The sequence below is a fragment of the Penicillium manginii genome (assembly GCF_028828005.1).
Source record: "Penicillium manginii strain IBT 31320 chromosome Unknown utg000002l:1.0-5564898.0:1.0-5567710.0, whole genome shotgun sequence".
NCBI lineage: Eukaryota > Fungi > Ascomycota > Eurotiomycetes > Eurotiales > Aspergillaceae > Penicillium > Penicillium manginii.
In genome coordinates, this window is record NW_026643103.1 from 2,627,343 (window position 1) to 2,650,414 (window position 23,072).

The 23,072-nt window shown below is 49.3% G+C and overlaps 8 protein-coding genes across 8 annotated transcripts; 6 read left to right on the forward strand and 2 right to left on the reverse strand.

Annotated features, from left to right (window-relative positions):
* Window positions 1–152: 152 nt before the first annotated feature.
* On the forward strand, window positions 153–1,438 carry N7533_002241 (tetratricopeptide repeat protein; the record flags this gene model as incomplete). The annotated part of the gene is made up of 2 exons (XM_057098891.1): window positions 153–445; window positions 502–1,438. The coding sequence occupies 2 exons, from the start codon at window positions 153–155 to the stop codon at window positions 1,436–1,438; spliced, it is 1,230 nt and encodes a 409-aa protein (XP_056964027.1).
* A 23-nt stretch (window positions 1,439–1,461) lies between these two features.
* Window positions 1,462–3,589, forward strand: N7533_002242 (uncharacterized protein; the record flags this gene model as incomplete). The annotated part of the gene is made up of 4 exons (XM_057098892.1): window positions 1,462–1,530; window positions 1,600–2,371; window positions 2,429–2,647; window positions 2,697–3,589. The coding sequence occupies 4 exons, from the start codon at window positions 1,462–1,464 to the stop codon at window positions 3,587–3,589; spliced, it is 1,953 nt and encodes a 650-aa protein (XP_056964028.1).
* Window positions 3,590–3,831: 242 nt separating this feature from the next.
* Window positions 3,832–5,448, reverse strand: N7533_002243 (amidohydrolase; the record flags this gene model as incomplete). The annotated part of the gene is made up of 1 exon (XM_057098893.1): window positions 3,832–5,448. One exon carries the CDS (start codon window positions 5,446–5,448, stop codon window positions 3,832–3,834), a length of 1,617 nt encoding a protein of 538 aa, XP_056964029.1.
* Window positions 5,449–6,061: 613 nt separating this feature from the next.
* On the forward strand, window positions 6,062–7,519 carry N7533_002244 (uncharacterized protein; the record flags this gene model as incomplete). The annotated part of the gene is made up of 2 exons (XM_057098894.1): window positions 6,062–7,408; window positions 7,463–7,519. The coding sequence occupies 2 exons, from the start codon at window positions 6,062–6,064 to the stop codon at window positions 7,517–7,519; spliced, it is 1,404 nt and encodes a 467-aa protein (XP_056964030.1).
* Window positions 7,520–7,891: 372 nt separating this feature from the next.
* N7533_002245 (Zn(II)2Cys6 transcription factor) lies at window positions 7,892–9,250 on the forward strand (the record flags this gene model as incomplete). Its single annotated transcript, XM_057098895.1, has 2 exons — window positions 7,892–8,713; window positions 8,771–9,250. 2 exons carry the CDS (start codon window positions 7,892–7,894, stop codon window positions 9,248–9,250), a joined length of 1,302 nt encoding a protein of 433 aa, XP_056964031.1.
* A 1,157-nt stretch (window positions 9,251–10,407) lies between these two features.
* On the forward strand, window positions 10,408–12,486 carry N7533_002246 (amidase family protein; the record flags this gene model as incomplete). Its single annotated transcript, XM_057098896.1, has 1 exon — window positions 10,408–12,486. One exon carries the CDS (start codon window positions 10,408–10,410, stop codon window positions 12,484–12,486), a length of 2,079 nt encoding a protein of 692 aa, XP_056964032.1.
* A 1,144-nt stretch (window positions 12,487–13,630) lies between these two features.
* On the reverse strand, window positions 13,631–15,844 carry N7533_002247 (patatin-like phospholipase domain-containing protein; the record flags this gene model as incomplete). Its single annotated transcript, XM_057098897.1, has 2 exons — window positions 13,631–14,347; window positions 14,396–15,844. The coding sequence occupies 2 exons, from the start codon at window positions 15,842–15,844 to the stop codon at window positions 13,631–13,633; spliced, it is 2,166 nt and encodes a 721-aa protein (XP_056964033.1).
* A 4,429-nt stretch (window positions 15,845–20,273) lies between these two features.
* On the forward strand, window positions 20,274–22,832 carry N7533_002248 (leucine-rich repeat domain-containing protein; the record flags this gene model as incomplete). The annotated part of the gene is made up of 3 exons (XM_057098898.1): window positions 20,274–20,315; window positions 20,440–21,003; window positions 21,084–22,832. The coding sequence occupies 3 exons, from the start codon at window positions 20,274–20,276 to the stop codon at window positions 22,830–22,832; spliced, it is 2,355 nt and encodes a 784-aa protein (XP_056964034.1).
* Window positions 22,833–23,072: the final 240 nt, after the last annotated feature.

A 23,072-nucleotide genomic window follows, 5' to 3' on the forward strand; every position in this document is an offset into this window, starting at 1 on the left:
ATAACACACCTTTCCTTTCTTTGACTCTACGGTCACGACCCTCTGCCATACCAAATCATCATTGAATATCATTCAGCTTGTTTGCATTCCCCGACATTCTTTGTCCTTGGAAGCTGAGAGAGCTGAGCCGGCGTTGCCGCCGATCTGTTGTGATGGCTAGCTCGGATTATCCGATGGGGTCAATGTCCCCCACGGAGGAATTGATATATCCAGATATCGATGAATCCATCCACTACCCATGGCAAGATGACCAGCAAATTCATTCGGAGGGATTTTCCGCGTCTGTGATCGACCCTCGTCTTTACCAGGGCTTGGCTGAACAGAACGACGAACTTGCCGTTGACCAAGTTCAGCCAGATTATGAGGATCAAATGAATCACCTGGAATCAAATGGCTTCCTCACAGACGAAGATTCAGGCTCTGAATACAACGAAGAAGATGCAAGGTAACGTGGTTTGCCTGAACAGAATCTCTTTTTCCTTGATCTGACGAAAAATTCAGTGAATCGAACGACTCCGATGAATACCCGATAGAGGATGACTCTGAAGACTCGGGCGCTGCACGGCGGCGTCGTCGTCGTGGTGGAGGGCGCTTCTCGGGCCGCTATGGTGCTCGTGGTGGCAAAGGCATCAAGAGAGGCCCGCGAAAGCCAATTGAACCAAGCCCGGAATTCAAGATACTCCATTCAGACGCCACCTCTGCCTTCATTGATGGTGATTATGGACGCGCTATCGAACTGGTCATGCGCGCCATCCAAATCAACCCCGAAATGTTCCCAGCCCACTCACTTCTTTCTGAAATTTTCCTGGCCCAAGGCGAGAAAGACAAAGCTTTGGCTGCCCTGTGGAATGGTGCTCACACCCGACCCAAAGACACTAAAGTGTGGCTCCAGGTAGCCAGGCTTATTCTCGGTCGCGCCGGTATTGATCGAGAAAGTGCACTCCCGGATGTTGTTTACTGTTACAGCCGTATCATTGAAATTGACCACAAGAATTTCAATATTCGGTTCCAAAGAGCAGCTGTTTACCGAGAACTCGGTTACACTGGCAGGGCAGCCGGAGAGTACGAGCGAATCTTGAAAGAAAAGCCTTATAGCATTAGAGCGCTTCGACACCTGGCTGAAATACACATCGACCTCAATGACATTGAGCGGGCGCTTGAAATTTGGTCCGAGAGTATACTCTTCTATCGGGGCCATTCCGAGAAGGTCCGGGACTTCTCATGGTCTGATGTCAATATCTATGCCGAGCTCTTCGGCTACGTAAATAGACACGCAGAGGGCCTTGCAGAGATGAAGACCCTCTCGAGATGGTTTTTGGGTCGCAAAAACGACGACCCTATGTGGGAGAAATTTGAAGACGATGACCGAGAATGGGACTCCGAGCATTCCCCCGTCGAATCAAGACTAGTGGCTTTGACCCCGACCAGTGGCCTTTAGATTCTTACGGACTCGGTCTCCCTATGGAGCTGCGGATCAAAATGGGTCTCTTTCGCTTAAAGATGGGTGAGGAGCACCATGAAGAAGCACTGGTATGTTCCTGTCCCAGTTGAGCTCCAGCTATCTAAATCTAAAGGTCAGGACACTGACATGTTCATTAGCATCATTTCGAATGGTTAAATCCAGATGACACTTCAGAGAATGCCCGCATTTTTGACTACGGCGATCTTTTCAGAGAGGTTGCTGATGCCTTGCAGAACGTTGGCTTGTTTCAAGAGGCCTTTAGGTTTTACACACCGATTCAACAAACCACTGAACATGCGGACCTCGGCTATTTCATGGCAATGGCGAACTGTTGCGTGGCGTTGGGCAAAATGGAAGATGCAGAAGCTTACTATCTTACGGTGGCTGAAAACGACCCAAGGCACATGGAATGCCGTGTCAGACTGGCGACTCTCTACGAGGGTGACTTTGGCATGAATGACGAGGCCCTGAAGTATATCAACGAAGCCCTGTTGATTGGTCGACAGGAGGGCAGAGCTCGGAGAAGGAAGCGAGATGACAATAGGCTTGAGCAGCTCGCTATTGAGTTCCAAAAGGCCCCTCGCTCACCACTGACCGGACCCGAACAGACAGGAAATGGAGATCGTTCCCAGATTGCACAGAGAAGAACAGACGACATCCGATTCCTGTTCGATAAATTGAAGGATCTTCATCCCTTCATCAAAGAAGGCAACTCCGATGTGATCGAAGATTGGCTTGATATCGCTGATGCTCTTTTGCGAGATTTCAGGACTAACCGAATTTTCTATCCTATGGCCCGGACGATGGAATTTCAGGGATACACTGGCGACTCACAACGAAAGGGCAAAAAAGCTCGTACATTGCTCGATGAAGCGCAAGAGATAGCCGTACGTTTACAAAAAGCAATGGGTAAGAATCACTCGACAATATCACTGTTAGAAGTTGAGAGCTAATCTTTATCAAAAGGCGACGGTACTACCGAGGAGGACTGGTCGGATACCATTCCAACCGATTACCATGGCATTCCCTTCGATGAATGGCTCGACATATTCCTCGAGTATTCTCTTCTTACGACCAAGCAGGGTGATCCAGAAGAAGCATACGATGCACTAGATGGAGCAGCAACTGCAAGCATTTGGTTTCATTCCAAACCAAAGTCTCGATTGATCCACACCTGCTGGTTTAGTACGTGATACCCCCTCCTTCATCCATAGACAGAGCTAATGAATTATAGCCTGTGCACTTCATGCCCAAGACGAAGAAGCTCTCGCTGGCGAGGCTCGGTGGTTCATGAAGGAATACCAGTTTGTGACAGATACCTATCGCTTATTCGCAATGCTGAGCAACCTGGCTGGCGATCCCCACAAATCTCTATTCCACTCTTCCCCAAACATGAAATTCATGCTTCGTCAGATCAAAGCTATGGACTTCACCATACCGGGAGATACCTCAAAGCCCCAGCCTCGACAGTCTATTTGGAAAGAACGTGCTGCCCTATCTACAAAAAATGATGCCGGCGAACTCATCCCGGCCGAGGAACTGGATGTCGCCCTCCTCGTACTCTACGGCCATATTCTTTATTCCGGAAACAGCTTTTACCCGGCTCTGAACTACTTTTTCCGTGCATACGCTCTGGACGACAAAAACCCAGCCGTCCTTCTCTCCATTGGACTATGCTTCATCCATCACTCTATCAAACGACAGGCTGAAAATAGGCACTACCTCATCATGCAAGGCCTGTCCTTCATGGACGAATATCGTCGCGTTCGTGAGAAACCTGAGACTCCTTTGCAGGAGAAGCAAGAAATGGAGTTCAACTTTGCACGTGTGTGGCACAGCCTCGGATTGCTTCATTTGGCAATCAATGGATACCAAAAGGTCCTCGGCCTCGGCGAGAAAATCCAAAAAGAAAACCAGCGGTTGGTCGAGAATCATGCGGATGGCGGTGGTGACGACGATACGGTGATGGGCGAGGCAGATGCAGCTCCCCGAGACTCTTCGCAAGAGCCACGGCGCTTTATTGAGGACTTTTCTTCCGAAGCTGCCTATGCCCTGCAGTGTATTCATGTTCTCAGCGGAGATTCGAAGACCGCAAAGGGTATTACCGACCAATGGCTTGTTGTTTGAAGGCTGCTTCCCTTGGGGAGCTTTACTGCCATGTTAAAGAACTAGCCAACTCGCTTAATAAAAAAGATATCAAATTTCACGATAAAGAGACTATCTATGTGCATGGGATACTTCAGGCCCCCGGATAAAGGCCCCCGATCTCTACTGGTTAGAGTTCATGCTGCAGAATTTACCACGTGCTTGAGTTTCGTGCAGCTACAAAAATCTGAAGACTGAGATTTCCTTAATCTTTCTATCTTGCTTTATTGCCAAATTTTTCTCCCCTCATACCAAGTCTCTTTAATCGAAGCCTTCAAGAGAGAGTTTGCATCCCACTCCATATCCACAATTATAAAATCGGCCTTCTTTCCAGCGGCCAGTGTCCCCACCCGTCTCTCTGAGAACACACTTCTAGCGGCACCTCCGGTCGCAGCAACTATTGCTTCACACATACCCAGCTGGAAATGTTTGTTCACTATATCAGGATATTCGGGGTCTCTCGATGAGCGTCGTGTGGTGGCAACATAGAGGTTCTGCATTGGCTCCCATGGTGATGTGGGACTATCACTTCCAATTGCCATCAAAGCCCCGGCATCAGAAAATTCCCGATAAGCAAATGCTCGCTGGCACCGGTCATTTCCTAGGAGACGAGGCCATTCTCCAAGAATAGACGGGTCGGCATGCACCGGCTGGATGGATGCCGTAAGGCCTAGAGCACCGAGTCTCTTTGCATCTTCTGGAGATGCCAGCTCGAGGTGCTCAATCCGATGCCGCCTTCCTGGGGTAGCGTGCTTCTCGATTGCATCAATTGCCATTCTGATCGCTCCATCACCAATAGCATGGAGGGCGATTTGAAGGCCATGGCTATCTGCCTCCTTAACAACTAGATCCAGATCCTCCGGTACCCAGATGGGAGGAGGGGAGTCCACAGGAGCATATGGCTCAGATAAGTAGGCCGTGCAGGCGTCGATGATGCCGTCGCAAATGACTTTGATCCCAACGATTCTGAGATCTGGGCTTGTTGTGCTGTTGTATTGCTGTGAAAGCTCAAGAGCACGTTGAACTTGCCTCGAGTTCTCCTCAGGCTTATCACTTGGCTTGATCAACCAGTATGCAGCGATGCGCATGGGAAGAGTGGGCTCTCTTCCCCTCAGAGTAACTAAGGCATCCCATGCATCTTCGTCCATAGCCATCTCCACCAATCCAGTATATCCGGCTGCATTATATTCTGCAATACCAGCTCGCATAGCCTCAATTCGCTCTTCCTTCGGGCTTGACATTGCCTGGTATGGCCAGATAATAGACATCATGGCGCCTTCATCAAGTACTCCAGAAGGCTTTCCATTCTCATCACGATGAATCTTGCCTCCAGCAGGATCGGGCATATCGGCAGCCCCAAGTTTCTCCAGTGCCGCATTGTTGCACCAACAGGAGTGTTGGGAGCTTGCATCAATGAAGATAGGACGTGGGTCAATATCGTCTATCATGGCAGCTGTGACCCCATCTGGCGTCATAGAATGGAACCAGTTCTTGCAAAGAATAGTCGGGACATCTAGATTTGCAACAGCATACTCACGAATAGTCGATCGTATATCATCCAGAGACTTGCAGTACTTCAGGTCAAGTTTGCGAAGGGATTGGCCGAGGAGGAGAAGGTGCATATGACCATCAATGAAGCCTGGCAGAATAATCTTTTGCTGCAGATCGCGGGTTTCGAAGTTTCCGCCAGTACTTGCAGCCGTGACTTCAGCTTGTGATCCAATCGCTACAATCTGACCATCTTTGACAAGCATGCTATCGGCGAAGACTGGTTCATCATGATGACCTGCATGCTCGTTTGTCAGGATTCGACCATTCAGGAATAAGATATCGGTTGACATTTTGAATGATGTACTGGGAAAAACAACAAGGAAGGATCATATTTCTCATATCAATGTATGAATTTAACAGCCCGCTCTTTCCGGCGTGGGGCGACACTAGACTGACTTGGCATTCACTCCGAAGTTCACTTGAAGCTTGGAGTGGATCCCGCTTCGAGTTTCCCTCCCAGTATCACACGGTGACACCTGCCCAAGTCACCTTTTGATACACCTGGACATTTACCATCTACATCAAGATAATCAAAGTGAAGTTCTGGCAGTTTTCTTGGGGTGGGATCTTGAATTTTCCCCCTGAAACTAATTCTATCATCTTCTGACATTCCATCCCAGACCAATTATGACCGACCTGACGCTTTGTTCGGTCGATGATTCGGTTAAGATCGAAGACTCCACTTCAAGACCCCAACAGATCCCCAGTTTGAAATGACAAAAATGCGGAGAGAAAGAGATCCCCGGAATCCTTCCAGTGGCCCCCGCGGAGCCGGCCCGGCAATAGCCACAGGTGTCAAGATAAATCCTCTTCGCCAATCTTCTCAGCTGAAATTCTCAATCTTTTGGTCTCCCTCCTCGAGATAACACACCATAAATCATTTCATCATATCGACAGCGAACGATGCCATACGATATCACAACTACCTCTGATACCAGTGTCAATGTCAAAAAGGAGATGCCTCATGTGATTGAACCCGACCAATCTGAGGGCGAGATTATTGGCAAAGTCCTTCTACAAGAGGACCATGAGCGAGCCATTCAAGGAGATCAGCATTTCCATCGCCTTGGGTGGAAGCGCCTTACAATAGTGCTCATTGTTCAGTCAATTGCATTAGGCAGCTTGAGTCTTCCCGCGGCATTTGCAACATTAGGAATGGTTGCAGGAATTATCTTGACAATTGGGCTGGGGGTCATTGCCATCTATGCCAGTTATATCATCGGTCTTGTGAAGCTAAAATATCCTCACCTACCTCATTATGTCGACTTTGGCCGTCTCTTGCTGGGTGGTGCTGGTGACAAGATCTTTGCTGTCGGCTTTGTGGCCCTGATGACCTTGACAGTGGGATCGCATTGTTTGACCGGAAAACTCGCACTTGCTACCATTACTGGGAGCAATGTGTGCGCCCTCGTTTTCAGTGTTGTCTCGGCAATCATACTCTTCGCCTTTGCCGTTCCTCCTTCCTTCGCCGAAATCTCCATCCTGGGATATATTGACTTTGTATCCATTATAGTGGCGATTGGGATCAGCGTTATTGCAACGGGTGTTCAAAGTCACGAGTCAACAGGTGCTTCGTCATCGTGGTCGGCATGGCCCAAGGCGAACTTGACATTCAGCGAGGCTTTCGTGGCTATCTCAAATATCGCATTCGCCTACGCATTTTCCTCCGCCCAGCCATCTTTCATGGACGAGATGCACACCCCGAAAGACTTTACGAAATCCATAACGACATTGGCATCAACACAGATGACTATATATACTATTACCGGGTCACTCATATATGCATTTGTGGGACAAGATGTTCAGTCACCAGCACTGCTATCCGCCGGGCCCCTTCTTGCGAAGGTCGCCTTCGGCGTGGCATTGCCTGTCATCTTTATCTCTGGTTCAATCAATGCAACTGTTGCCTGCCGTTTCATTCATGGGCGTATGTACCAGAAATCGATTGTTCGTTATGTCAATACTACCAAAGGATGGGTGACCTGGTTGACGATCGTGGCCTTGATCAATATTCTTGCTTGGATCATTGCTGAGGCCATTCCTTTCTTCTCGGAACTACTCTCAATCTGCGGTGCCTTGCTTGTATCTGGTTTCTCTTTCTATGTACCCCCCTTTTTATGGTTCTTTCTCCTGAGAGAAGGTTCTTGGTCTGAAAAACAAAACATTCGCCATGGTATATTGAACTTGATCGTGTTCATCGTCGGAATTACCATTTTCGGGTGCGGGATGTACGCAAGTGTAACAGAGGTGGTGAGTTCTCCTTCTCCTTGAGCGGGCCCCGTATTCTGAAGCTAACTTTGACAGATCTCGAAATTTCGTACGGGATCTCTTAACCGTCCATTCTCCTGCAACGCTGGATGAAGATCGATCTGATGTCTCTAAGTACTATGGGTTCACGTTTTGGTTAGCCTAGATGAACGAAGGATTCAAGTTTATGTATTGTGGAATTAAGGACACGCATCAGCCATGGAGTGTAATTCAAAAATTCATGTTTTAGTCCATTTCAAGTTTATCTAGAGAATCCACAAATCTCCAATTGCTTTTTACCCGAGTAGTATTTAACAGTTTGCATTCTAAACATGGACAGAGCCCTGGAGATTGCCAAGACCGAAATGATTACCTCATCGGGCGCTTCGAGCTTCCTAATTGAACTCCCACCTTTGCTATCTAACAAGCTCCGACCCCTCTCATGAGACCTCACCTTGCACAAAATCAACGATATGAGCTTGAAATATGCCTCTAGTATCACCGGGATGCTGGACCTGTCGCGTAAGACATCGGAGATGCGACTTGGAGACGCCTATGTGCAAAGAATGCACTGATCGACATGTTCACTGCCACGGCTATGGCCCTAAGCCGACATGGATGGATGGTGGATCTGAGGAGCAAAAAGAAAAGACTCGCATTAAAGCAGCTATAAAGGAAAATTTTCGCCGGGTTAAGAAGATGCAAGGTCGAGCCCGAAAAAAAGCCAATGACCTGTCTCGATCACTATCCGAAACACCAGCACTACCGCAGGGAGACGAAGAGTTGCATGCTGTGAACACGCCTCGCAGCCCACCTTACTCGTCATTGCCAGACCATGAGCGGACTATATCAGAGTCTTCTCTCGAATCGGAGGATAATATCAACAGCGGCGCTCGAGACGATGCCGTTGAAGTTGATGCAGAATCTAGCCCGAGGTCTCTTGAGGGCAGCACTAATATTGATTCTCAAGAGGCATGGTTGCTGATGCATTACCTCGATCAAGTATTTCCATGGCAGTTTCCATATCATGATTCTCGCTCTCGCCTAGGCAACCGAGGCTGGCTGTTCTCTCTTCTAATAAAACGGGGGCCACTCTATCATGCCGTGTTGAGCCTTGCGTCCCTTCTTCAAAGCGCAATGATAGGAACCGAAGAAGAGTTCCAACGCAAGCAAAGAGCCTGGGACCATCATTCGAGGGCTTTGAGAGAGCTTTGCGATCTCATGAGCGAGAAAGGTGATAAGTTACGTGGAAATCATACCGAGTTGGCGGAGTTTCTGACATGCAGTTTCATGTTGATAAGCTTTGAGGTGAGCGAAAACCTATCCTTTTTTTTACTCTGTCAATCATCTAATAGTATTTTTTAGGTGTTTAGTGGCGCAGAACACGATTGGCTTGTACATCTTGACGCTGCTACCTCCGTGATGAATCTATTATCTGCCGAAGCGATTTTCAACCCGGCACTGCACGATCGCAAGAACCACCCAAGTCCCTTGATCGAAAATCTGCAACTCATAAAAGGTAGCGTGAAGGATGGTCTTGAATTCCTCTTGGTGACTGTAATATGGTTCGACCTTTTCGCCTGTCTTCCAACTGGACGTGCGCCCCAGCTTCCTTACCATCGGTGGCTCCAAATACCGGGCTTGAACACAGCGGATCTCATGGGATGTCAGAACTGGGTGATGGAAATGATTGGAGACATTGCACAATTTTCTATCTGGAAGGAAAATCAAGAAAAAGATGGAGTATTGAGTATCCGTGAGCTTGCCAACAAGGGCCAAGGCATAGAAACACGACTGGAAAATGGAATCCAGAGTCTCGATCTGGCCCGAAGTGTAAGTCGATGACATTTACCATCGTTCTTTTTGGTTCGGAATCATACTGATGAAGTCACTCATAGGATCACCCGAATGTGGAGCCATTGTCAAATTGGGTTACTCGACTCTTCGCGCTGGCCGCCTTGGTACTGCTACATAGTACCGTATCAGGCCCCTTGCCTGCATTGCCTGAAATTCAGAGTGCAGTTGCGAGGAGTGTGATTGCGCTCCAGAATAGACCATGGACTTACTCTCTCACGGGTTCGGTATGGGCACTATGTGTAATAGGTTGTATGGCGCAATCGCACACTCGCTCGTTCTTTGAAAACTTAATGTCCGACATGGTTCGCGAATCGGGGAGAATGGGAAACAGTGCGACGGTTTTGAAAATAATTAAGAAATGTTGGCTGCTGCAGGAGACTGGTCGGGCCGATAGCAGGATCACTATGCGTGAAATGGGGATCTCTGCTATATTAATATAAGATTTATAGATAACGAATAACAAATGACTTAGAATTAGTGGACATACAATGATTTTGTAGCTCGATTCCGAGAACTTCAGAGTAGCTACGTAGTTCCAAGGTTGGCAACAGGGGGTAGAGGCTCTCGGTCTTTTAAATCTGTATATGAATCTTTCTGTTGAGGAAAATATCGAGCCTCAAAATCACTTGAGTGTCTCCCATGAGCCTATATTCCACAATTACACCCGTTGAAAGTGAAAATGCCATCATTTATACGCTACAAAGCACATGGACCTTGAGATTTGAGGGTATCAACTATTGGGGAGACAAGTTCAAGCGAATCAATGGTCTCCATCATACTTGACATTGCGAGAATTACTAGAATCCTTCCTAGCATTCCTATTTGAAACCCCAAGGAAGATAAGAACCAAAAGTGGGAGATAAATTGGCAATACGAGCCGGGTCGTTTTAAAGGGAAAGTCGAGCCGAAAGATGGATTCTCACCAATCAGAACAGAGCCAAGGACTCTCGAAGTATCGAGGTCCGAACATCAAAATGTAGCATTCATTCATATTATTCAGGTGAAAAGAACCAAAAGTAATGCCACTTAGATATAAAATCAACTGCAATCAAAGTTCTAGTACTACAAACAATTCATACTACCATTTTCTCTTCTCTCTACACTTCGGCACTGCCACAGCGACAAGCTACAACTCCGTAATGAAGATGTCGACCCTTGATGTTCAAAGAACATCAAACAAAATCAACCTTGTCGAAGCCAGCATAGAGGAACTGCTTCATACTTTGAATGTCCGTGCGATATCCAGCGTGCAGCTTGTCTCACTCTACCTACACCGAATTGGATACTACGATTGTCGTGGCCCTTCGCTGAACTCAGTTTGTGTTCTGAATCCAAATGCATTCCACGAGGCCCAAGAATCAGATGACTATCGAGCAAGTGGTCTGCCACCAAGGCCTTTGGAAGGCATTCCATTCACAGTGAAGGACAGTTTCAAGGTCAAAGGCATGACCGTAGCCGCCGGGTCGCCTGCATTTAGCGACCTAGTCGCCTCGGACGACGCAGCAATTGTATCTCTCCTTCGCGAGGCCGGAGCCATACTAATAGGCAAGACCAATATGCCGGCAATGGCTGATGGTGGGGGACAACGAGGACTTTATGGCAGGGCAGAAAGCCCCTACAACCCCACATATTCAACTACGGCCTATGCATCTGGCTCTTCAAATGGGTCTGGCACATCAACAGCTGCAAGCTTCGCCGCCTTTGGACTTGCTGGCGAAACTGTTTCTTCGGGAAGGGCGCCGGCATCGAATAATGCGCTTATTGGATACTCGCCGTCTCGGGGGTTGATACCGAATAGGGGCCAATGGCCTCTGTACCCAACCTGCGATGTTATTGTCCCTCACACGCGAAAAATGAAAGATCTATTTGTGCTCCTGGATGTCATAGTAGCTGATGATAAGATTTCAGGAGAAGGGGTTGACTTCTGGAGGAACCAACAATTCGTTCCGATTCCTCATGCTTCGGACGTTCGACCTGTCAGCTTCAACTCTTTAGCGGATCCGTATTCACTGGTCGGGAAACGTGTTGCTGTTCCCAGGTGTTTTATCGGTATTCAATCTGCAAAGCCGTTTTATGTCTGCACGGAATCTGTGCAAAGGCTTTGGAAGAAAACACGTGCGACGCTGGAAGGTCTTGGAGCGACAGTCATTGAGTCCGATTTCCCCTTCCTCGAGCAGTATACCAAAAAGGACTTCCCGGGGCAAAGTTGCAATGTGCCCGGGATGCCCAGTGACTGGAATAGCGTTGAGCGCTGTCAAATGATCGCCACTGCCTGGGATGACTTCCTCCGACAGAACAAAGACCCGAATTGCTCAAGCCTTCCTGAGTCTGACCCTGACAAGATCCATCCACACATCGCACCGATGGATGATCCGATAAGATTTACCGAGACACATAACCAAGTTCGTTATTCTGACATGATTGAGTTTGTCAAGAATCGAACAAATTCAGTCGATACCCTTCCTGGTACAAAAGAAGCTATCCAGTCATTGGAAAATATGCGGAAGAGAGAATTCGAGGATTGGATGGATTCTAACGACTTTGACCTTCTCGCTTTTCCGACTAACGGAGATGTTGCGTACGCCAACTGTGATGAGGAGATAGAGCCGTTGACCCATGCTCTACAAGACGGAGTCAAGTATTCTAACGGTGGGCGATCTCTCAAGCATTGCGGTATCCCTTGCATCACCGTCCCAATGGGCACAATGAAGAGCAAGCGTATGCCCGTGGGAGTCACATTTGCATCAAAAGCTTACGCAGACAACGATCTCCTTCGCTATGCATATGCATATGAAGCGGCAACTCACGCTCGAACTATTCCTTCGTTGACTCCTCCCTTGCCGACTGACTACATTTCACTGTCCCCTCTTCCGCAGGCGAATTTAATGAAAGCCAGGCCTTTCCTTGAAGTTACGGAATTGAGAAGTGAGCCAGTAGAGGGGGTGAAGCAGAATATTTGCCGTCATATCTCGATGGAAGGCACTGTCTTATCCAGCGATCAGAAAATTGGTGTATCTTCTGTCAAGATATTTGTCAATGGTGAAGAGTCACCCGTGGATCATCTCAGTCACGAGAAATGGAAATGGGAAACTACGCTTTCTCGACCTGAACGAGTTGAACGATTTCCCGAAATTGGCAAAGTGCCAAAGAATCAGTTTCTCATCGTTGTGATTGCTTCTTTGAATAATGGACGGGATGCGGCCTCGATGTTCTTGTTAGATTGAATAATATTTAGATTGAATAATATCGAAATGAGGCTCAAATTTTTCTAGTCCATAGTAGCCAATAATATGTTGGAACGCATATAACTCTAGACATACCCTGGGCTGACTCTAGCATAAGCACCAACTTGAAAATAAAAGACCTCTCCTAGTAGTGCAAAGGTCCGATTCCAACCTTGGAAGGTTGCTGGTCAGTGAGTCGTCATTCCGAAGCGCTGCTCCCAAATAGAATACTAGTAACAGGCAGTACCAATTACCTATGAAGATAAATTTGTATTTCTTCGGAGGCAAAAATACAACGTTCAATTTGCATCGCTTGCTAAATCTTAAAAAAAGACAGCAATCCGAAATCGTTTCACCAATATAAAACGTCATCTGTCCTATATTGTACATGTCGCACGATGTCACCATGCACACAATATGGACTGAACTATATATTAAGTGACACCATCGTACATTGCATTAGCGTCGAAAATTAGATCTGCTACCTTCAAGTTAGTACATATAGTCGCGATAGCCAAGGCTGATGTCATCGTACCTCTGGGCCCCGCACCGGAATTTCTGTTACTATGATAAGAACTACCAAATTCATATTATACTTCGGAGCTAGGAGACCCTCCCGGCCTGCTACACTAAGATCAAACTAACTCAAAAAGATGTATTATATTCATTCTGATGAGGAAGATTGATGAGGTGAGATATAGTACAAAAGACGATACCGGCTATAAACGGTACCATGTTTATCCAGCAAAGGCAACCAGCAATATCGTAAGAATCGTGAGAAATTTGCAAAGAGGCAAACGCAAAACGCAAAACTCTAAAAACCAATGTGATATAATGTATATCAAGGCTAAAAACCAAAACTCCTTGGCATGCGAATGTAAGACCCTTCGAAAAGCGGGGGCGCGGGGGCGCGGGTACCCTAGGATAAGACAAAAATGGTCGAGGGAAGTCAGACCCGAAGGTATCCGCCCTCAGACAAAGTGATCAGCAGGAGCCGCCTGTCATATCGAATATTGGATTTGGGCCGGGGTCAATCGTGACGGAAGACAGGGCTGCAGCTTGCTCAAAGGGGAACACTCTGTTCAACGTCATGGGTTGGCCGCCTCCCATGAAATAGGCGCTTAAGCCGCCACGAAAAAGAAACTCAGGTGACAACGGCATATTCGTCACCGTACAAGTCCGTATCATCAAAGAAGACAGCCGACTGGCGCCGCATCTCCTCCATAAGGCTACCCCTCCTAGAACTCGGGGTCTGAGGGCGCGAGGAGCCGGTTGAGTGTGATATGCCATCAGAGAAATCCAGATAATGCGACTCGGACTTGTATCCAGAGTCGCTGTTTCTTTCGGGGAAGTTCTCATCCAGTCGCTTGAGCAAAGCGTCAGATGGCCCAGACTCCGGATTAGGGCGTCGACGTGATAAAATAGGAGATAACGAGCGACCCCCGGTGACGGAACATTCTTGGAGTCCTCGCATGATCGCCGTTTCGATATTAAGTCGATTTTTGATGAATTGAATTTTAGGGAAAGTACTTTGCTGACCGGTTTGAATCATGCGAGCGAGACGCTCGGGCGTTGGATCAGAGAGAATATGGTAGAAATCGGAAGCGATGCTTTTAGGCCAGATCGTGATAGTGCCACTAAACTTTTGTAGCCAAATCTCACTCCAGTCTTGCCCCAGTGGCCGAGGCAGTAGCTCCAGATGGCGTAGAACTCGAAGCCATTTGTTAAGATCGAGTTTGATGTATTGCTCAATAGCGGTGCCGAGAAATCCGCCACGCCAGCCACGTCCCTTGCGGTGGGTGACCGGTCGCCCCACGGTTCCTCTGGAGCTAAAAAAGAAGAGGTTCACATGCGGGTTGACCTAAATTAGTGTGAGTGGCTGACGATTTCACCAAGGATAGAATCTTACCTGAGATACGATCGTGAAGTTTACATTGAAATGTAAGTTCAACGCTTTGATAGGGATATCGGTCCGCAGACTTCCGTCTTTCCACTTATGCCCGAAAGAGTATGGGGCAAGTGTACCGTCCCGCTTTTTGGTCATCAGAACGACCGGATTGAGGATGCCGGGCACGGCGGCTGAGGCGAGCACGGCACTCCAGATGACACAGTCGGGGCATGTCAGGTAGTTTGCCAAAATAGTAGGAGAGTGGGGATCCGAGGGCACGCAAGACACATTCAATATGCGGCCGGTTCTTTCATAGGCTTCTCGAAAAGTAGTCGAACCCCTACAGAACCAGCTGCATTGTTTAGCCCAGTCTAGAGTATCGAACCGAGCACCTGTCTTCCACCAACGACGAACCCACGTTGTGATACCTTCGTGACAAGCGCGAATCCGGTGGGCAAGTGCCGGTACCAACAGTTGTTTCAGCTCCTCGTCGGTTCGGGTTGCCACCAGGCCAGCAACCAGAGCCCCGCCCGATGTGCCAGTAATGAGTTCTGGCAGCACACCATTATCCAGTAACGCCTTGACGACCCCGAAATGATAATATGCAAAGGTAGCTCCTCCCGAGAGACATAGCGCGGTCCTCCCGAAATTGGTGTCAAGGTGCTTGAAATGCTGATATTTGGCTTCCTTATCGAACTGCTTGCTGTTCAGTACCAGCTGAATGCACGCATGTACCTCATCGATATACTCTTGAACCAGCTCCTTGGTTCCCGAATAGGCCTCGCTGTAGATCCTAGGGTTCTCCACCCCAGCAAAGTTGTTCTTCACGCAAGCCTCTAACAGAGACCGAAGCTCTTCCACGGCCGGGATCTCGTTGACGCTCACCCGACCATGCTCAGCCTCCCACTCTGTATCTGCCCTCGCTTTCTTCAGCTGGGCCACCACTTTATCGATTGTGATGTGATCGTAGTAAGCGTATTCATCGGTCTGCTTCCATGTTTCATTGCCGAGATGGACATCTAGCGCTTGAGCCGATTTCAGCCAATCTGCATAGTTCTTTTGTCCTGATAGGTCCTTTCTCAGCCGCTGCCTTTTGCCCCTCCATGTGACCCATTGCTCATATAGGAAGATGTAGACTCTGACCAAGACGTAGCCAAAGCTCAGCACGGCGATCCATGCGAAGACCGTAAGGAGGAAGGGCCATTTGAGGACTGTGTAGAGGACGCCTTCTCTAGTTTCATCCTTGCTTCGCTTCGGGTTCTTGCGGCGACCGCGGGTCTTGCGTACACGTTGGTTGATCGGGCGCCAGTCGTTAAGGGCTACCAATGGGGAAGCTTCTGGGGCATTGAGTGCTTGTTCGAATCGGCGTAGGTCGTCCGGGTCGATGAAATCTTCGTCGTAGTCTGGCAGTCCGACCGGATCAAAGGGGTCGGATTGCTGCTTTTTCTCCTCAGAAGTCATGTTCACCATCTATGCATGGCGTTGAAAGGCATGGACATCAGGAAACAAAGCCGGTTGGGGAAGCTTCTCAGCGCACGACGTCAGCATCACGTGCCAGGACCCACCAGCCACTCCGCAGTGGGGGTGTTGTATGGTGTGGCTGGTGACTGTGGCTCAAGTGACCGTTGCCCCGCAGATAAGCAAGCAGCGCTATTGTTTTGGTCAACCGTGGTTCGATTTTTTGCATTCGCGGGAACTACACTTTTTTGACTTCCAAACTACCAGACCGCCTCGAAGGCGTTTGAAGATATTCCGGCCCCTCCAACCCCTCCAACCCCTCTACCCCTCCACCCCTCCATCTATCAAAGATCGGGGACGTGGGCGGCAGTTGTTCCAGAGGTCTCGTCCGAATTCCGAGATTGTACCATCCCATCCTACCACGGGGTGTTACGCAAGAGCAATCAGAGTCTGCCAATGGCCTAATCTCGTGCAACGGGATTGGCATTCGTGGCTCCGATTTTTCTCGTCAAAACATCGTCGAATGCTGCTCGTACGGACAACCCGAATTGTCTTTCTCCGGACTACACCCCCCTCCCACCTCTCCAACCTTACAGAAAGTTCATTGGACAATGGTCCTTCTCCCCGGATCTTCTAGCGTATCAGTCCGAGTCTTGCAGGCTGCATTTACCCCTCCAAAAACCTCCGGCGCATGTATGTACAGATGTATGGCATAGCGACATCACTTCACCGCTAGATGGTAGCCCGGTTCAGATCTCAACGGAGATGCCCATTGACCCCTGCTGATTGGCGGACCCAAGAAAGGTTTGAGACAAGATACCGAAATGGAGGGCCAGGAAAGCGTCCTATGGGCTGACGACAAGTTAACTCTCTGTCGATTTAGCCGCATGCGACCCGGCGCGATGTCGGATGTGCAGCAGAACCCTAGGTCTCTCGCGCTAGCGGGCTGCACAAGTGGCACTCTACCTACAGGCACTTGTCGATTGGTGTGAATTGGGGGGGGCAACTCCAACCAACTGGCGGGCGCTATACGCTGGAATACTTGCACCTGGATCACCTGACCCTGTTCGTGGCGATGACCACCTGCATATTAGTGGGCCTTTCCTTAGGATTGGTCGCTAATTAGGCTCTTTTTGGCGTGTGCCGGACTCTTTTCCCAGTCATCTGCGCCCCTTGATGTTGATCATGTCGATCGACCTGAAATTCTGTGAATCCTCGAATTCCCTAGTTGAGAAAATAAAAAGCAAACATTTCCAAGGCGTTGTGTTTCGCTCCTCCCGAGACCTCAGCCCCTCAGCTGTGTACGGAGTATACCAGCGGCAAAAAGACGAACGCGACTGATCTGACGCAGACGACGGAGATACAATAACGCATTACTGGACATGGACTGAATTTGTTGCGCGGTAGCCGCCTCTAATTCTACGTTCGGTCTACCGTAGGGCCAGGGGGTTCCAACACCCTACCCGCCCCCCAGGTTTTCTCTAGTAGCGGGCAACATTTGAGGGTGCTCAAAGATCCTATCCCGATGGCATTTCCAAATTTGTCTCTATGCATATCCCGAATGTTTGCCAATAGTGCAGGGCCACTCGGTATCAAGAGCTACGAAGGCTCAGCGAGCCACACTAGTCTTGGCGCATGCTGCAAATGACGAGGGCATGTCCAATAAGCGCAGCCCCCGCGATATCACCTTCGTATGCTCGTGCTGGATGGATCGCCCAGCTGTGGAGAGCCGGCCAACGCCCGATGGCTGCTTATTCGTCTCCTCTGCGACGGCATACGTGCTAGGCATACCCAGGAAGGGGGCGGGGCGATCAAGTGGGTGATCACATATCATATGTTACCCCCCCCCCTTTTTGGCCATACTGTCGCAATTTCCATGTGCTCCAACATTCCTCAATTGGGCGGGGTAATCGTGTTGTGTTTTTGTCTCTCAATGACACCTAATGGTCAAAAGGGGAAAAGCATAACATGGTTATGCCAAAAAATGGTACACTGTACTCTAAAGTATACAGAGATGCAAGGATGCTGCATGCGAACTCCTTGCAAATGCAGGCTTTCTGCAGTGGGCTGGGATCTGAGGTTGAACCGAGCGTTCAGCGGCGCCATGGTCCCAGGAATGTGAATGGTCATGGAATTGTTTGACTACCCCGCGCCTTGGAAGATCGGCTTCAGGGGGGGAGGATTTTGGCTCTACCAGTCCGATGCCATGCCCCTACTTTCAAATGTGGTTGAAGTAGGAAGTAAAGGAGCATGCACAATATACCCCGTACTGTTTAATTAATAGTCTTCAAAACCTTCTTCCATGTCCATGGATGCAGGCTGGTCCCGAAACAGCATGGAACGCCGTTATAAGCGACTTCGGGTGCGACCTGTCAACAGTATCCCGGCCGTATTCACATAGATGAAACCAAGGGGATCGCGTAGTACCATGGCTCGGCCAACGCCCAGGTTTACCCCTTCGGGCCGGAATGCGGGAGCGGTGTAAACGAAGTCAAGTCCATCGTGAGTTGTATGACTGAGAGGTGAGTAAAATAATGGGATGACATCGTATCCCGATATCAGTATCCATATTGGAGACATTTGATGTCATCGACAAGAGGATTTACTCCGAATGCTCCACCACGATATTTGACGCCGCTCTCCAAAAAAAAAAATAAAAAAATAAAAAATCGTACATCGTAGGCTCCATCCGAGAATGTCAGATGTCAGTGCGAGCTGACCCGGATGGCGCCAGATAGCGTAATGTCCATATTGATGTGGGTCTGTGATTGGTCAGTCGATAGTTCATGGAGGCCCTCCAAAGCGCCAAACAGTCCGCAGTGATTTTTTTTTTCCCTCTATTTTCCATTCTCGCAAATGACCCATGGTTGCGGAGATTCTTTACGCAGATATTCTACTAGGACCGATGCATCTCGACCAATGGTATATCGGGATGACAAGTCAACGTGCCGCACGCCTTTGTGAAAGAGCGTGCACTGCAGATGACCGCCAGGGCAAAACGATGAGCAAGACTGGACACAGCACTCGGGAACACGGGGTGTCCACAGTGGGTCTTTTAGCACAAAAAAAGAAAAAGCGGGCCAGGAAGAGCACGGGGCAACTGGGCTAAACATCTCTCGGCATTCCCACCCGGTCTGCACCATCGAGAGAGAGAAAGAGAGGGCGGCTGGGTTGCCTTTTGGTGTGGCTGCGTCGCTGCAGTTGGTGAGATCCAGGACGATCAGCACCCGCCAGTGTGGGATTTGCAGTGCATCTCAGGTGGGAGTGGTGGAAGTGGTGATGGTGGAGCGGATTGTGGATACATAAGGTCAAGAGAGAAGTATCGTATCGACTTATCGCAAAGGGTTTCCTCTCTTTTTTCTCTCTCTCTCTCTTCCTTCCCATGTCGATCGAGGGGAGGGGAGACTTTAGGGGACCCACCGCGGGCGTGATAGACAGGTTATCCTTGCTCGAGGGGATCGACTTAGAATGCTGCGACAATCCACACGGTTTAAACCATGCAGCAGGATCAAATCAAACCACCACGGACATTCCTAGTCGCATGTCCCATTTAGGAGGGGCCGGTCGATCCAACCGAAGATTTCTGATAGACGCGGCCGAGCAGCGAACTAAGTCCTAGGCCCCTCCATATCGCTCTCTCTATAGGCTTGCCACCCACCGGGGTCTGCTGCAGCTTTTTTTGACCGGCGATGAAAAGGAAAAGAAGGAGGGACCAATACTCCGTACGCCATTGAATGAATGAGAGTAAAGGAAAAAAAAAAAAGGACCAAACGGGGCCTCCAAAACGAAAATTACATTAGACCAAAAGTGTTGAGATGAGAGGGTGACTTGACGTGAGGGAGTGTCAGTCAGCATAAAGGAAATGAGGCCATGCGATCAGACTGTACGAGGAAGTCTATAACTTAAGTTCTCGAGAAATTCGAGAAGTATTACTAGAAGGGGGTAGTAAATTTAAAATTATAAATTATAAAACCATAAATCAAAATCAAATAAGGAACCTTGGAATAATACAAAGGTATACAAATTTGATAGGTAATTTTAGTGTATTGTTATCTTTGCACCCTCTGCCCTCCTGCTGTACCTTCTTATTGAGCGGTTACCCCGTGCCACCACCGACTTCCCTTCTTCCCCTTCTCCTCTTCCAACCTTCTCCCCTACCCCCCCCAAATTTTTACACACGGTTTCTTTCCCTTTTCAGGTTCATAATCGGACCTGTCAAGTCGGTACATTCCTTTCGCACGAGGTACTTGACTGCCCTTCCCCCTGAACCCTGCTGCTCAATCGCACGCGCTAACTCCTCACATCGCCTAGGCGACACGCTCCTTTTTCTTCTCCTGCTCGCACCAGCAAAATGTCGGGTCTCTCTGGTTGTATCTACTGAGCCTATCCTCTTCAGAGTTCTTCGAGCTACGATCTTATCTCGCTGGACTCCTCTCCAACCATGGAGAAGTTGAACACTGAAGATGGACAACTCTTCATCAAGGTGTGTCCGCCCCCACTTCCCAGCTGCGATGATCGCCCGTCTCTACCTTTTTTTCCCCCCCTGCAGTTTGACTTCTGGCCCTCGGGTTCTTTTGGCTGATACTTTTTTTTCTATCGTCCTATAGAACCTCGCCAGCTTCGTTCGTACTCACGAGAAGGCGCTCGCGAACGCTTTGCAGCTCCGACGCCAATCCAAAAATGTGGTGACAGCGCAATCGCCCGCCAGCGCCTCGAACTCGAACGGCTCAGCCTTCTCTCCCACCACACTCGCCTCCGCCTTGTCTTTTGGGGCACTGAAATTTACCTCGCAGAGCATCAAACCCGCCAAACTCACCCTCACTCCACACCATCTATTCTATCTGCTCTCACAGTTCGAGGATCTTTCTATTGCGGTGGGCCCAATGAACGTCCGACTGGAGAACATTCATACCGAGGTCTCTCAGTCCTACGTGTCTTTCCTGAATAAGCCACAACGGTCTAAGGGCGATGGCGCCTCTATCCACTCCGTCTCCAGTGTTCGTAGTGTTATGTCGGGCATGAGTGGTCTCTGGTCTTCATTTGGTCTAGGATCCAAGGACTCATCATCCAAATCGGAAAGGGCCAAGGTTGCTCTAGAGGCAGACCTCAAATATCTTTACTCCGCATTCACCAAAATCCCATGTTTGCGCCTTGCCCGGACCACCGAGCCTGTTTGATTCGAGGATATGAAGAATTCCCTTTCGATACGGCTGTGCCGCTTCACTCCTTCAAAAACCTGAGTGCTCTAGAGATCATTGACATAGACTACCGTTCTTTCTATGGCTGGGACCGACTGTCTGAACAGTTGCGAACTCTCTCCATTAAGCGGGCCCATCTGGATGACCCCGCGGACCTGTTGACACGCATTGTGCTAGATGACATGGACAGGCGACGGCGACGTTCGACAAAGTCTCAACAGTCACCGCCGCTTGGATGGACGAATAGCAATTCCACACAACCTGTCCGCGCACCGGATCATACATCGCTGTCTGCCCCTGGCTCGCCTATTGTCGGCAACGCACTGGCTAGCAGCACCAGCCCGAGGTCCGCACCCATGATTCGAGGCAGTTCTGAAGGCGGGAAAATCCGTTCAAGAGCAGACAGCATCTCACCAACTCGCCCGACCACGAAGCAGAGCCACCAGCGTCACGCCCGTGGTCAATCGGCGCGAATTCGACGAACGGGCTCCGGCAGCTCCAATTCGAGTGATAATTCGGCTGGCTATCGGACTGGAAGCTCCTCCACCCTTCTTCCAGGGGTTCTACCTGCATCGAAATGGCGATTCTTGCGCCATTTGGGTTTACCTGACAATGCGTTGACGTCGATCTCTGCTGCCAGCCTGGCTCCTGTGGCCAACTCCCTGAACTCGCTTGATCTCTCTTCAAACCTTCTGACGGAGATTCCCGATAGCCTGGCATCTCTCATGGCGCTCCGAGCTTTGAACCTTTCCCACTGCATGATTGAGTCTCTGCACTCTCTCTCACGCAATCCCCTTCCGGCTATAACCGCCCTCAACCTCCGTGGAAACCGACTTCGCTCGCTGGCGGGTATCGAACGCCTGCTGTCTCTTGAGAGACTAGACCTTCGTGACAATAACCTCATGGATCCGACCGAGTTGGCTCGTCTCACCAGCCTCCCTGAAATACGGGAGATCTGGGTGTCCGGCAACCCTTTTACCAAAACTCACTCCGGTTACAGAGTTGTGATCATGAATTTGTTCCGTCGCACCCCGGGATACGCAGAAGATATCATCATCGATGGCCGGGGTCCCGGCTACACCGAGAGGAAACAACTTGCCGAACGAGTCGCTGAGCCTGAAAGTGCTCCGGTGGTTCGCTCCAGTGTACCTGACCAGTCCACCGTGGTGCATAAACCCACTAGCACGGTTATTGCTCAAGGTATCCCTCTTCCCAACCCAAAAGATGATGAAGTGGAAGTGTATGCCAAGACGACACAGCGGAAAGATCATGATACAGGAACTGGTCGCCGAAAGAAAACCACGCGTCGAAGAATCGCCGATATATCGACGGATAACCCATTCACGACGGACGGTTTGGGTAGTTCAGGACCGTCAATGCCGCCAGTCTTGCCCATACAGCAAATTCATTCTCCGATCAGCCCCTCCATCATCCTCCCATACGACCAGCAGTGGAAGTTGGATAGTGCGACTCAGTCGGGATCCTCCAGTATACAGAGCCCTGTCAAGCCTGGACAGTTGGCGAGCTCATCTCACGCCCAGCCTGCTTTTGTGCAACCGGCGGCGGGAAAGGATTGGGCCTTGGATGAGGTACTCTGCCGTCAGCAACTAGAAGCTCTGCGACAGGAAGTCGGACAGAATTGGATCACGGTCCTTGGAGATCACCCTTGGGATAACTCTCAAAACAATTTACCTGGTCACCTTACACCGAACGGATTGGACCACTCACCAATACCACCAGCATCCATCGCTCGGTCGACTAGCCATGCTATATTGAGCGGCGGTCACATATTGGGCGGCTGAGAGCTGCCACGACTTTTTTTTTTAAAAATGAGGAAACAAGTATTTCCACCTCATCACCCATATTACATATTTCAAACCCTCTCCCCACTCACAGTGACCGGCTTTCGGAGAGCAACCGGCATACCTTTTTTTTTCGGGATAATCTTTCACCCTGGCGAGCACGTCTATTGAACTACTCGACCACTTTGCATTGTTAATGGCGTTTCGATGACTTACGAGTTATGGTGGGTTGGATGTATG